This window comes from Xenopus laevis, chromosome 6S, assembly GCF_017654675.1.
Source record: "Xenopus laevis strain J_2021 chromosome 6S, Xenopus_laevis_v10.1, whole genome shotgun sequence".
NCBI lineage: Eukaryota > Metazoa > Chordata > Amphibia > Anura > Pipidae > Xenopus > Xenopus laevis.
The window spans coordinates 7,041,371-7,055,833 of NC_054382.1; the positions used below are offsets into that span (position 1 = coordinate 7,041,371).

Genomic DNA, 14,463 nt, shown 5'->3' on the forward strand with positions numbered 1-14,463 from the left:
ATAAGAATTTGAATAATTGGAATTTGAAAGTCGGAAAGAGTCAGAAGAGGGAAAGAAATCATTCAAAAATTATAAAAAATAAAAAGAAATGAAGGCCAATAGAAAATGTGCTTAGAATTAGTCCTTCTATAACATACTAATAATTTAATTAACGATTACTTTTTAGCCACGGGCATCGCTCCCAGGAGACAATACTCTGATGACACCAGACTCTAGAGACGCCACCTTCAAGAGACGCCACCCTCAAGAGACGCCACCCTCAAGAGACGCCACCCTCAAGAGACGCCACCCTCAAGAGACGCCACCCTCAAGAGACGCCACCCTCGGATGAGACAATTCTCTGATGGAACAGTGAATGACTTTTTATCCACCTGATTGTCAGTACAGCTGAACTACACTTCCCAGCAGCCCCAGCCACATACATCTATTTCAGCATGTACAACACTGTGGGAAGCTGATTGGGCACAAGGAATGAAGGCTCAGCCAATGAGAGTCCTGTGTGGCTCCTGTCATGTCCCTGATACAGACCTGCTGTGACTCCTGGAGGGGGCAGGACATATATTAGGGAAGTGTAGCCTGTAATTCTGTATCATCTGCAGCTGAGGAAGGGATTGGAGGAGAGTTGCAGTTCAGCAGGGGGGTTAGAGACATTGGGCCACTGCTGCTGGTTATACTGACTAATAATTAGTCCTTTATTATGTAATGTACCTCCCCCTCCTCTCTCCATAGGGACAAGGTATGTCTGGGGCCCCACTGCCCTATACCAAAATGGCCCCAGTCACACACACACATATATATTTAATATAAACACACATATATAGGAGTAGGACAGAGTGTTATTGCCAATATAGAGGTGCCCAGTCTGTGCCAGCCCCTCACCTGCTCTTTCACTGCCAGTCTGAGAGGCGCCAGCTGTTCCTCCATGTTCCCGGGCTCCATAGTGTCAGGACGGGTAAGCGGGGTCGGGCGGGGGTGCTGCCGGGGTCGGCCTGTTGCTGCTGCTGTTGGGGAGCTGACTGAGCCCCGGGAGAGGAGAGGAAAGAGGGAGGAGCGCAGAGAGCGGGGCTGGTGCTGCAGGAGGAGGAGGGCTCGGAGCAGAAGCATGGGCAGTCACACTCACTCACTGCATGATGAAATCTCAGAACCACGCCGCAAAGAGACGCCTCCGCGCGCGACACTTTCCAGCACCGGCTTGTCACGTTACGGATGACGGGATTGGAACGCAAAGGCTAGGGTGGAACGCAAAGCGCGCGTCGGCCATCTTGACGAAGGGAAGACTTGCCAGACCTTGCCAGTCATATCTTTAACATTATATATATATATATATCTGCATGATATCCATAACGGACAGTGAGAGCTGAGATCCTGTTTAGACGCTTATTGTTTACCATAAAAATAAATTTCCCCTTTATTGCTTTCATCTATTAAAGGAACAGTAACTTCAAAAAATTAAAGTGTTTTAAATTAATAAAAATATAATGCAGTGTTGCCCTGCCCTATAGTTTATATAAACAAGCTGCTGTGTAGCCATGGGGGCAGCCATTCAAGCACAGGATACACAGTAGATAACAGATAAGTACTACTATAGTTTATATAAACAAGCTGCTGTGTAGCCATGGGGGCAGCCATTCAAGCACGGATACACAGTAGATAACAGATAAGTACTACTATAGTTTATATAAACAAGCTGCTGTGTAGCCATGGGGGCAGCCATTCAAGCACAGGATACACAGTAGATAACAGATAAGTACTACTATAGTTTATATAAACAAGCTGCTGTGTAGCCATGGGGGCAGCCATTCAAGCACAGGATACACAGTAGATAACAGATAAGTACTACTATAGTTTATATAAACAAGCTGCTGTGTAGCCATGGGGGCAGCCATTCCAGCACAGGATACACAGTAGATAACAGATAAGTACTACTATAGTTTATATAAACAAGCTGCTGTGTAGCCATGGGGGCAGCCATTCAAGCACAGGATACACAGTAGATAACAGATAAGTACTACTATAGTTTTATATAAACAAGCTGCTGTGTAGCCATGGGGGCAGCCATTCAAGCACAGGATACACAGTAGATAACAGATAAGTACTACTATAGTTTATATAAACAAGCTGCTGTGTAGCCATGGGGGCAGCCATTCCAGCACAGGATACACAGTAGATAACAGATAAGTACTACTATAGTTTATATAAACAAGCTGCTGTGTAGCCATGGGGGCAGCCATTCAAGCACAGGATACACAGTAGATAACAGATAAGCACTACTATAGTTTATATGAACAAGCTGCTGTGTAGCCATGGAGGCAGCCATTCCAGCACAGGATACACAGTAGATAACAGATAAGTACTACTATAGTTTATATAAAAAATCTGCTGTGTAGCCATGGGGGCAGCCATTCCAGCACAGGATACACAGTAGATAACAGATAAGTACTACTATAGTTTATATAAACAAGCTGCTGTGTAGCCATGGGGGCAGCCATTCAAGCACAGGATACACAGTAGATAACAGATAAGTACTACTATAGTTTATATAAACAAGCTGCTGTGTAGCCATGGGGGCAGCCATTCCAGCACAGGATACACAGTAGATAACAGATAAGTACTACTATAGTTTATATGAACAAGCTGCTGTGTAGCCATGGGGGCAGCCATTCAAGCACAGGATACACAGTAGATAACAGATAAGTACTACTATAGTTTATATAAACAAGCTGCTGTGTAGCCATGGGGGCAGCCATTCAAGCACAGGATACACAGTAGATAACAGATAAGTACTACTATAGTTTATATAAACAAGCTGCTGTGTAGCGATGGGGGCAGCCATTCAAGCACAGGATACACAGTAGATAACAGATAAGTACTACTATAGTTTATATGAACAAGCTGCTGTGTAGCCATGGGGGCAGCCATTCAAGCACAGGATACACAGTAGATAACAGATAAGTACTACTATAGTTTATATAAACAAGCTGCTGTGTAGCCATGGGGGCAGCCATTCAAGCACAGGATACACAGTAGATAACAGATAAGTACTACTATAGTTTATATAAACAAGCTGCTGTGTAGCCATGGGGGCAGCCATTCAAGCACAGGATACACAGTAGATAACAGATAAGTACAGCAGAATATATCTGAATAAAGTACAGTATGTAAGGTATCACTTGCTAAGTATTTAAGTGAATTTAATTAAATAGTTCAGGCAATATTTAGTTCAGTCACCAAGGCTCCCTTTCAGGAGCCTATATATAAATACTGTATATACTGTGTATATATATATATATATATATAAATATATATATAGGCACTTCCTTTGCAGTCTTACTCCATCAGCAGACGAGACAGGGGTCCTGGATGCTTCAGGGAATACACGTTGTTTGTGAAATAGTGAGGATGAGAAAGATCCTCAGTAAAGGTTTGAATTTGCAGCGAATTTTCACATTTCGCTGTCGGCGAATTGATTCTTTGACTCCATTGACAATTCCAATGCCGGCGACAATTTAGACGCTGGCGACAATTAAATGTATGCCCATTGACTTTAATGCGCGTCAAATGGCACAGGCAAGTGCCGCTGTAAATTTTGCCGCCGCAAATTGCCACCGGCGTCAAAATTTTTCGTTGATTCGCAACTTTCCTGCAAAAACAACGAAATTTTACGATGAAGCAAAATAGGACAAATTCGCCCATCATGACAACACTCTGTGCACTTCTGTCTGTCTCAGAATATCATCATGTCCAGCATAGTAAAAGCTCATATAAAGGTGAATAGCCCCTTTAAAGCTGTGTTGACAGCAGAGGCTTCTCATCTATTCCTTCCTGCAATGTACCTGTATGTGCTGTGGAACTTGATATCGTGGGCATTTACCTTGTCTCCCTGTACAGTCATTTAGATTGTAAGCCTCGTGGGATTTATCAACCTAAATTCAAATAATCTTTATAGGACTAAAAATGTAAAAATGTTAATTGCCCTTTTAAGGAGAATTAAAGCTTAATTAAAGAAATAAAATGAAATGTTGTACATGGTGTTTTGTGCTTCTGTACCAGCCCAAGGCAACCACAGCCCTTTAGCAGTAAAGATCTGTGTCTCCAAAGATGCCCCAGTAGCTCCCCATCTTCTTTTCTGCTGATTCACTGCACATGCTCTGTGCTGCTGTCACTTACTGAGCTTAGGGAGCCACTCACAATATACAGTACACATAGAATAGAAATGTCACAATATAAGGCTGAGTAGTAATTAATACACATAATTACTACATGGCAGCACAGAAACCAGTGCAATTAGCATCAGAATTGAATAATCAGCAAACCTGTAGCATCAGCTTATATTACAGCCAGGGAAGCTCATTTTCTGCTGGATAATTAGTGACGAGCCCTAAGCTTAGCTTCTCAACAGCCAATCAGAGCCCACTGAGCATGTGAGTGTCACAGACACTTTCCAAGATGGTGACCCCCTGTGACAAGTTTGAAGTCCTGGATCATTGCTGCTATTGACAAGCTCAAACTTTAGCCTCGTGCAATAAGTTCACTATAGGAAATAGGACATTTTTAGCCACATTCATTTTAAGTGTTTAGTTCTCCTTTAAGCTGTGAGTCTTAGTTCTCCCAAGAGACCTGCTTATCATCAGGGGTGCTTCACCAATGAGGCGAGTTGAGGCTGTCGCCTCAGACGGCAGCGCCCCACTAGGTAGCAGGGGCAGCAAGAACGGATTTCTCACCAATGGACACAGCACATTAAGACCCAAATATTACTCATTGCTATATACTGAGATGTCCAGCAGGTGGCAGTGTGTGTCTTCTCACTTCTTCATAATCTACTTTACATTTTTGTCATTCCTCCCTTTCGCTGGGCCCCAGCAGCAGGCATGTCTTTCTAGGCAAGGCTGCCCAAATATTCCGCTGTACAGAGAAGGCTCTGTTTAATCACTGCTTCAAGGGAGAATAAATAATGTATTTGTGTGTCTGCTTTAATGGTTGTCTCTAGTGTTAGTGGGCCCTGGGCATAGCAGACTTCCTCAGGTCCTATTATTTATAGAAATTCTTGTCATTTTAAGACTACAGGACCCTAAAAATGCTTTACAGACTTTGCTGTAGACGGGAACTGGGTACATCTGAACAGACGAGGGGCTACAGGTTGGGTAACACTGATATAACTCCAGTGTAATAAAGTGAAGTATAAAGAGTTTGCACTGGGTCTAGTAACCCATAGCAACAAATCAACAGGTAGTGATTACTGGTTGGCTCTTTGAAAGCAAATATCTGATTTGTTGCTACGGGATAATCAAATTTGTGTAAACTTAGCAACATCTATTACATTATAGTCTATGGCCTCTCCCTACTATACCTGCTATCCCACAGTCACACTCCCTTCCCAGAGACTATTATCCACTGTTACTATAGGCACCATCTCTCCCTACTATACCTGCTATCCCACAGTCACACTCCCTTCCCAGAGACTATTATCCCACTGTTACTATAGCACCATCCTGCTATCCCACAGTCCCACTCCTTCCCAGAGACTATTATCCACTGTTACTATAGGCACATCTCTCCCTACTATACCTGCTATCCCACAGTCCCACACCCACTGTTACTATAGACACATCTCCCCTACATACCTGCTATCCCACAGTCACAGCTATATATCCACTGTACTATAGGACCATCTCTCCTACTATACCTGCTATCCCACAGTCACACTCCCTTCCCAGAGACTATTATCCACTGTTACATAGCTTACTCATAGTTCCTGCCTATAGCTACCACGAGACTATTATCCACTACTATAGACCACATCTGCTCTCATCCACCCATACTTATCTCTCCCTACCTGCCCACTTCCAGAGACTATTATCTACGTAGGCACTTCTCTCCTACCCCTCTCCTATCCACTCCCCACCACCATCCCCTACTAGGCGTACTCATTCACTGTTTCTACTATACTACACCTCTCTCCTTACCTCTAATATGCCACACTATAGACACAGCCACCCTACATCACTGTCATATACCACTCCCAGTTCCCTCTCTATAGTATCTACCACTACAGCCCTTTCTCCACGTAACACTATGCTGCTTCCGCAACTAGTCACACTAACAGACTATTACATCCACTGTTAACTAAAGAGCCACCTTCTCTCCCTACTACCTGCTAGTCACACTCCTTCCCAGAGACTATTATCCACTGTTACTATAGGGAACTATCTCTCCTACTATATCCTGCTAGTCCACAGTCATCCCTTCCAGAGACTACCATGTGTATATAGACACATCTCTCCCTACTATACCTGCTATCCACAGTCAACACCCTTCCCAGGACTATTTATGACTTTACTAAGTGGCACAATCTCTCCCTTGGGACTTACCTGCTATGCCCACTCCTACAACTCCTTCGAATCCCAGGTAGACTATTACGTCCACTGTACTATAGACACCATCTCTCCCTACTACCAGCTATTATCCACTGTTAACTATATGGCAGTCTTCCTCTTATAGAGACCTGCTATCCCACAGTCACACTGTTCCCAAGAGCCAGACGCCCTACTATTACACTCACTCTATCTCCCTCATTATACCTTGCTATCATCACATCATTCCCAGAGACTACACACTGTTACTTATAGACACATCTCTCCTACTAACACCGCTATCCCACAGTCACACTCCCTTCCCAGAGACTATTATCCACTGTTACTATAGGCACCATCTCTCTCACTATACCTGCTATCCCACAGTCAACTCCTTTCCCAGAGACTATTATCCACTGTTACTATAGAACCATCTCTCCTACTTATACTGCTATCCACAGTCACACTCCCTTCCCAGAGACTATTATCCACTGTACTATAGCACCATCTCTCCCTACTATACCTGCTATCCCACAGTCAACTCCCTTCCCAGAGACTATTATCCACTGTTATATAGACCATCTCTCCTACATACCTGCTATCCCACAGTCACACTCCCTTCCCAGAGACTATTATCCCACTATAACTATAGGAATGCTGCGCTACCTACACAGTCAAGAGTGACATTTTTGGTGCATGGTGGAGCTTTCTCGCACTTCTCTTACATGCAACTGATACACTTCAGGGTCAGAGCATTTTACATTTCTTGGACCCCAAACACATCTTAGTTCTCTCGGTTGGAAAATGAATATAAATAGTTTGAGGCTTATACAGTGTACAATACTTGCTGTGCTGCAAGGGGTTGAGCCACATGATATTATAAATATGCCGGTGCTACAGTGAATAGCCGTTGGCTAAGGCAGCGCACGTAGGATGGCAGCTCAGCGGAAATACTGCGAGATGCTTGTGGCTCTTGTTACACTTGGAAGGGATTCAAAATTTCTCTTGTACTTGTTGGTATTTAATAGGTCGGAGCAATATCTCTGAAGGTGCAAGCTTGAATATACATTCTTGCAGGGGTAACAAAAATAAGCTTTCTATACCCAAAACAGTAAAATGCACATGGAAATGACTCATGACTAGAATTAGGCTTTCTCCCCAATCAGCCATAGAATCATCATGCTGCAGGGCAAATCTGAAGAATTCTTAGACTTGTAACTTAGATATCACTGCACCATGAATGGTCATGAAGAAAGCAGCATGTGGATTGTAGACATGTCCAGCCTTATTGAGTTCAAGTAGCACTTAATGAGGCACATTAAACTGTAGTCTGTCCAGAACTCATATAAAACCTCCGTGCTGTATGGCTAATTAGCAGTTTAGTTCATTACAGTGGACCCTTCACAGATAAGTGGGCTTCTGTGGGAGAATTCATGTAGGACCACCTTCCAATTCAATCTAGATGGGTTCTGGTCTCTGATGTAGACTTTGTTCATTGTGTATGAATTCTGTGTGTTTAAACCCCCTCTCTCTTTCCTTCTTGTCTAAGGATTTTCTAGCCAAGTTGACTGGGGGGGGATCAAAGGAGATAAGATCAGAAACACAGGATAGAAATTCATGGAATGTGATTCTGGCGGAACTGGTCCTGACATGCACTTCTTCTTCTTTCCCAAGCTCTTGATTCATGAAAATGGAGCTTGAAGAAAGTCACGTCAGCCTGATAGGACAGGATCGGCTTTCAAGAAGTTTAGCAACTTAGAAACATTGGGGCAAATTCACTAAGCGCCGAAGCGCCTAACGCTAGCGTGAATTCGGTAGTGTTGGGCATTTTCGTTACTTCGCCGATTCACTAACGGACGCTGGCGTAAATTTGCTAGTGTTACTTACGCCTGGCGAAGTTGCGTAACGGACATAACTACGCAAATTCACTAATGTGCGCATTGTTCTGAACGCTACCTTTTACGCCAGACTTATTTCGCCACCTCAGACCAGGCGAAGCGCAATAGAGTAGATAGGGATTGCTTCAAAAAAAGTTGAAAAAGTCCCAAAAAACGCTGGCGTTTTTTCTTTATTATGGGTGATAGGCTGAAAAAGATCAAAATTTTTTTTGGTGCTCCCCTCCTTCCCTCCTACATTTCCTAACTCATGGCAACTTAACTATACAGTGGGCACATGTGTAGGGCAAAATAAAAATTTTATTTGATGTTTTGAAGGTTTCCCAGGCTTGTGTAGTGATGCTACATATACCTCCATTGAAATTTGAATTTGGCGCTGTATGCAAATTAACCATCGCTAGTGTAACATCGCTTTGCTTGGCGAATCAATGCTAGCACAACTTCGCAACCTTACGCTACCCCTGCACACAACTTCGGATTTTAGTGAATTTGCGTACCGCTGGCGAAAATATGCCTGGCGAAGTGCAGCGAAGTGCGGCGAAGTGCAGCGAAGCGGATGCCAGCGCAACTAGGAATCATAGTGAATGTCCCACATTGTTTCTTTTTCTGACTGTTCAGTGCAGAGAAAATCGGGACTTTCCAGTACAAACGAGGGAGCTGTCCCTCTGAAAACATTACAGTTGGGAGGTATGAAAATATGGCCTAGCAAGATCCAAGGTGAGGAGCTGCTGGTCACAATTTTGAAGGCCTGGATCATTACTGTTAAAGGGCGGCTGAACCTCTTGGCTAAAACAGCAAGTTCAGTATAGAAAATATAAAATTCCTACAGTGCTACACAATATGTTAGCGCTATATAAATACATGTTAATAATAATAATCATTTCTAACAATAATCCCCCTTTCGCTTTGTTCTTTAAAGGAGAAGGAAAGTGTTTTTACACTTGGGGGTGCCAAAAGTTAGGCACCCCCAATTGACTATTTACTTACCTGACACCCCGGGCCAGTGTTCCTGCACAGGGTTATTCTAGTGAACATGACGGAGCCTCTGCGTCTTCTCGCGGCTGCACATGCGCCGAAGAGCGAAAAGCCGAATTTTAACAAAAAAACCGACTATTTCATTCTACTGCACATGCTCTGCCCAGGGAAATTTGAAAAGAGAAGAAAAGTGAAAAAGAGAATCTTCGGTGGTGCTCGCTGGGAAAAACCCTGGGCCAATGCAGTTTTCTGCTGATAGGAGCACCAACCCCAGGGTGTCAGGTAAGTAAATACAATCACTTGGGGGTGCATAACTTTTGGCACCCCCAAGTGTAAATGACATTCCTTCTCCTTTAAGATTATATCACACAGGGAGATATGTGTAGCTGCCCTTTAAATGGCTTCAGACAGTTCTGCTGAACACTTTCACAATTTACATGAATATTTTTTTTCTGGCTCCCAAGATACTAGCACTTTTTTACACTGACAATGAATTTGAAACGAAATTGCTGCAGGTAAAAAATGAAGTTATTGAGGAAAAGAAAGTCTTGCTCTGCTTAGAACTGACCACAGAAACGTCAGGTGCCTCCATTCTGCTCAGTAACTTCATTTTCTGGGTCAGAAGGGGGTCCCTTGAGGTCAGAGTCCTGGTGCGACCCAGTCCAACGCTGGAACACCCTGTTTATAACTTAAAGAAACAGCCACTTGTATTATTACAGATTCTGTTTATTGAAAACACCAAACCAAAACTTTGTAGACTCACAAATGAAGCAGCACTTGAATCCTTGAACTTTTTTCCAGTTTCCCCAAACAACAGTACATGTGAGTACATAGCATTAGAGGAACTGTATAATATGTCAGTATTACCCTACACAGAGCTGATTCATCCAGCCCAGCTGCCAGACTTCATGCAATTTATCCCAAAGTCTAGGAAAAAGCATAAACATATGACTTACGGGAATAGCTCAGAGAAAGGCAACACACAAGCCTGGCCCCAGTCCATAAGACAAAATAGTATCCACAAAAATTAGACACCTTTCTCAGATCTTTCCTAAGCAGAATCAGAGCAGCCTCTTTCTTTCTCCTGACAACTTCTTCCTTGACTACTTGCTGGTCAGAATGGTTGGACATTTCTTCAGAACATAACTCATTCCTTCTATGTGGCTATTGTAAATAAGTCAAATTAAGAGCTTTTGTTTTAGGTTTATCTGTCCAAAATTAAATGTTTTTTAAGTCAACTCAAGAGGGCCAAAAAAACTCACCATTTTATTCTTATGCCCTACTTGCAATAAGATCCTCTCCAATTTCAACCATGGATTTGGAATCTTGGGGCAATTCAATAATGGTTCTAAGTAGTGATGGGCGAATTTTTTTTTTTGAAAAAACGGACGCCGGCGTCAAAAACGGGCGCCAGCGTCAAAAACGAGATAATACATGAGTAATACTAAGCGTTCCCTGTATAACTCAGCCTGTAGCCTTGTGCCTTTATATGGTCACAGAACAACCCCTCAGTGACTTCTAATATCCTTATCATTTACAGTAGGGGGTACATTATCCCTTATAATACATGAGTGAGACTCAGAGTTCCCTGTATAACTCAGCCTGCAGCCTTGTGTCTTTATATGGTCACAGAACAACCCCTCAGTGACTTCTAATATCCTTATCATTTACAGTAGGGGGTACATTATCCCTTATAATACATGAGTGATACTCAGAGTTCCCTGTATAACTCAGCCTGCAGCCTTGTGTCTTTATATGGTCACAGAACAACCCCTCAGTGACTTCTAATATCCTTATCATTTACAGTAGGGGGTACATTATCCCTTATAATACATGAGTGATACTCAGAGTTCCCTGTATAACTCAGCCTGCAGCCTTGTGCCTTTACATGGTCACAGAACCCCTCAGTGACTTCTAATATCCTTATCATTTACAGTAGGGGGTACATTATCCCTTATAATACATGATGAGTGATACTCAGAGTTCCCTGTATAACTCAGCCTGCAGCCTTGTGCCTTTATATGGTCACAGAACTCCTCAATGACTTCTAATATCCTTATCATTTACAGTAGGGGGTACATTATCCCTTATAATACATGAGTGATACTCAGAGTTCCCTGTATAACTCAGCCTGCAGCCTTGTGCCTTTATATGGTCACAGAACAACCCCTCAGTGACTTCTAATATCCTTATCATTTACAGTAGGGGGTACATTATCCCTTATAATACATGAGTGATACTCAGAGGTCTCTGTATAACTCAGCCTGCAGCCTTGTGCCTTTATATGGTCACAGAACAACCCCTCAATGACTTCTAATATCCTTATCATTTACAGTAGGGGGTACAATATCCCTTATAATACATGAGTGATACTCAGAGTTCCCTGTATAACTCAGCCTGCAGCCTTGTGCCTTTATATGGTCACAGAACAACCCCTCAATGACTTCTAATATCCTTATCATTTACAGTAGGGGGTACAATATCCCTTATAATACATGAGTGATACTCAGAGGTCTCTGTATAACTCAGCCTGCAGCCTTGTGCCTTTATATGGTCACAGAACAACCCCTCAATGACTTCTAATATCCTTATCATTTACAGTAGGGGGTACAATATCCCTTATAATACATGAGTGATACTCAGAGGTCTCTGTATAACTCAGCCTGCAGCCTTGTGCCTTTATATGGTCACAGAACAACCCCTCAATGACTTCTAATATCCTTATCATTTACAGTAGGGGGTACATTATCCCTTATAATACATGAGTGATACTCAGAGTTCCCTGTATAACTCAGCCTGCAGCCTTGTGCCTTTATATGGTCACAGAACAACCCCTCTGTGACTTCTAATATCCTTATCATTTACAGTAGGGGGTACATTATCCCTCATAATACACGAGTAATACTGGGTGCGTTATAACCACAGTTATTTCTATATTGCTTGAACCAGCAGCAGTGTCACTGAATCTAATTATAATCATGAAATTTACAACTTTAATAGTTCTAGGCCACTCTCTTATTTCACTGAATGTGCTACAGGACATCCATGATTCATAATCCAGTTTAAATTAATACACACAAGTCATATTATGCACGCTAATGGCAAAACACAATGACTTGCTGCCATATAATAGGATTGTTACATTTAAGCTTGGAGTCAGACACATGGCATGCTTCTAATAAGCACTTGTCAGCTTTTATTTTCTCCCTAGGGTGCAGTACACAGCAATTAAAGGAAAACTTGAGAAATGAGTACAAACAAGCCTCCTGTCCTGGAGAGATGGTGGATAATTGATTTCTGCCCACTCCAAAGTCTCAGCCCCTGCTCTGCTTTATTTATAAGCACATCCCCAATGTTAACAACTAAATCCCATGTACAGAGCAAAGCGGGCAGCTTCCGGCCCAGACCCACAGGGGCACTTCACTAAGCTCCTCCACTGAGAGAAGCTTTAATGGGTCAGTCATTGTCATGATTGGGGTCATTGTGCAAGATACAAATTACATTATTATGGATTGCTTATGTGAATGGTACCAGAACTAGAATTCACATATAACGCAGGGCCGGATTTACATAGCGGACGCCCCTATGCCCGCTGCTGTTCGTCACCCCATTCCCCTCCCCTTGTTTTGCACAAATTTTCATCATAGTGGGACTGGAGCATCTCCTGCGTATCCCCAGTGTTTCTGAACCAGTGTGGGTGTGTGGTTGGGCAGCATGCCGCCCCCTAGAATTCTGCTGCCCTAGGCCGTGGCCTTTCCACAAAACCAGTCTGATAACATAATAGCCACTCACTTGATTGAGCTGAGTGATCTGTTCCTCTGTGGTGTGAGGGTTGAAACTTAGACTCTTCTATTGCATACACTGAAGAAAAGAAATGGTTAAGAAAACTTGTATTTTCTAAATATGTTATAACCAAATTATTTCATGGAACCACACTTTCAACCTGCATCTTACATAAAGGTACGTAAACAATGGCGGGGATTAGTCACAGCCTGTGAATCAATCAGTTCCTCATTTGCTCTCTTCGCCTTTCTTATTGCTGCATTCCAACCCTTGTTTTAGTATTTATATTCTTTAAAAGCAGCTTCTGTCCCCTCAGATTTTCTATTTTAGGAACGTGGAGCTTGTAGTTTTCTGTTTAATGTTTGCCCATCTATGTGCTACATGGAAAGTATCAAAATAGTGAGCAATGGGGTATAGTCTGGACGGATTTAGCAGGCATATCTGGACTATATGTGGTGTGTTGTGCTGCAACAATAGGGTCACAGGGTCCTGGGGCATCAAGTTGGCCTAGAGAAGAGGCGCTTAATGGGTGATACGATAACTATGTATAAATATATAAGGGGACCATATAATTAATCTCTCTAATGCTTTAATTACCAGTAGGTCTTTCCAGCTGACTCAAGGTCATCCATTCCGATTAGAAGAAAAGGTTCCGCCTAAATATTGGGAAGGGGTTTGATTCAGTGGTACAGGCTGATACATTAGATAGGTACAAGGAAGGGTCGGATGCTTTATTCGCCAGTAGCTCCTCCCAGCAGACAGAAGGGAGCCAATGAGATTAGAGGAGGGAAAGGGGTGTTACAGGGAGAGCTGGGAAGTGAATCAGTGGTACAGGCTGATACATTAGATAGGTATAAGAAGGGGTTGGATGGTGTTTAGCAAGTGAGGGAATACAGGGATATGGGAGAGAGCTCATAGTACAAGTTGATCCAGGGACTGGTCCCATTGTATCTTGGAGTCAGAAAGGAATTTTTCCCCCTCTGAGGCGAATTGGAGAGGCTTCAAATGGGTTTTTTGCCTTCCTCTGGATCAACTGGCAGTTAGGCAGGTTATATAGAGACTTAAAAGGTTGAACTTGATGGACGTGTGTCTTTTTCCAACCTAATTTACTATGTAACTTATTATGTAACTACTGTATCTGTCGGCTAATTATTGTACAATAATTTGGTTGGCCATTTGTTCCTGTTCCCAGAATACCCAGTGCAGTTGAGGGGCACAGAGAAGAGAGAAACATGACAGTTACACGCTGCAGACACTATGGTGGTGCGGCAGAGGCTCCATTTAGAAGAAACTCTGTTATTACTCCCTGAGAGCTTCACTAATATTTGCAGAACTGGCAATGAAAAGCCGACGTGAGCTCTCCCAGCCCGGCCAGCCTGTTACATAGGATTCATTGCTAGATCTCTCTCTCTCTTTGTTTATGGATAACCAGGGACTTTACTGTCAGATACGCGGTTCCT

General features: G+C 42.9%; 1 protein-coding gene across 1 annotated transcript in view; it reads right to left on the bottom strand.

The window, feature by feature from the left end:
• gars1.S (glycyl-tRNA synthetase 1 S homeolog) overlaps positions 1 to 1,124 on the bottom strand; it is a 23,275-nt gene extending 22,151 nt beyond the window's left edge. The window contains 1 exon segment of the mRNA NM_001096451.1: positions 880 to 1,124. Coding sequence (NP_001089920.1) covers positions 880 to 1,104 — 225 coding nt within the window. The 5' untranslated portion in view covers positions 1,105 to 1,124.
• Between the last annotated feature and the right edge of the window lie 13,339 nt (positions 1,125 to 14,463).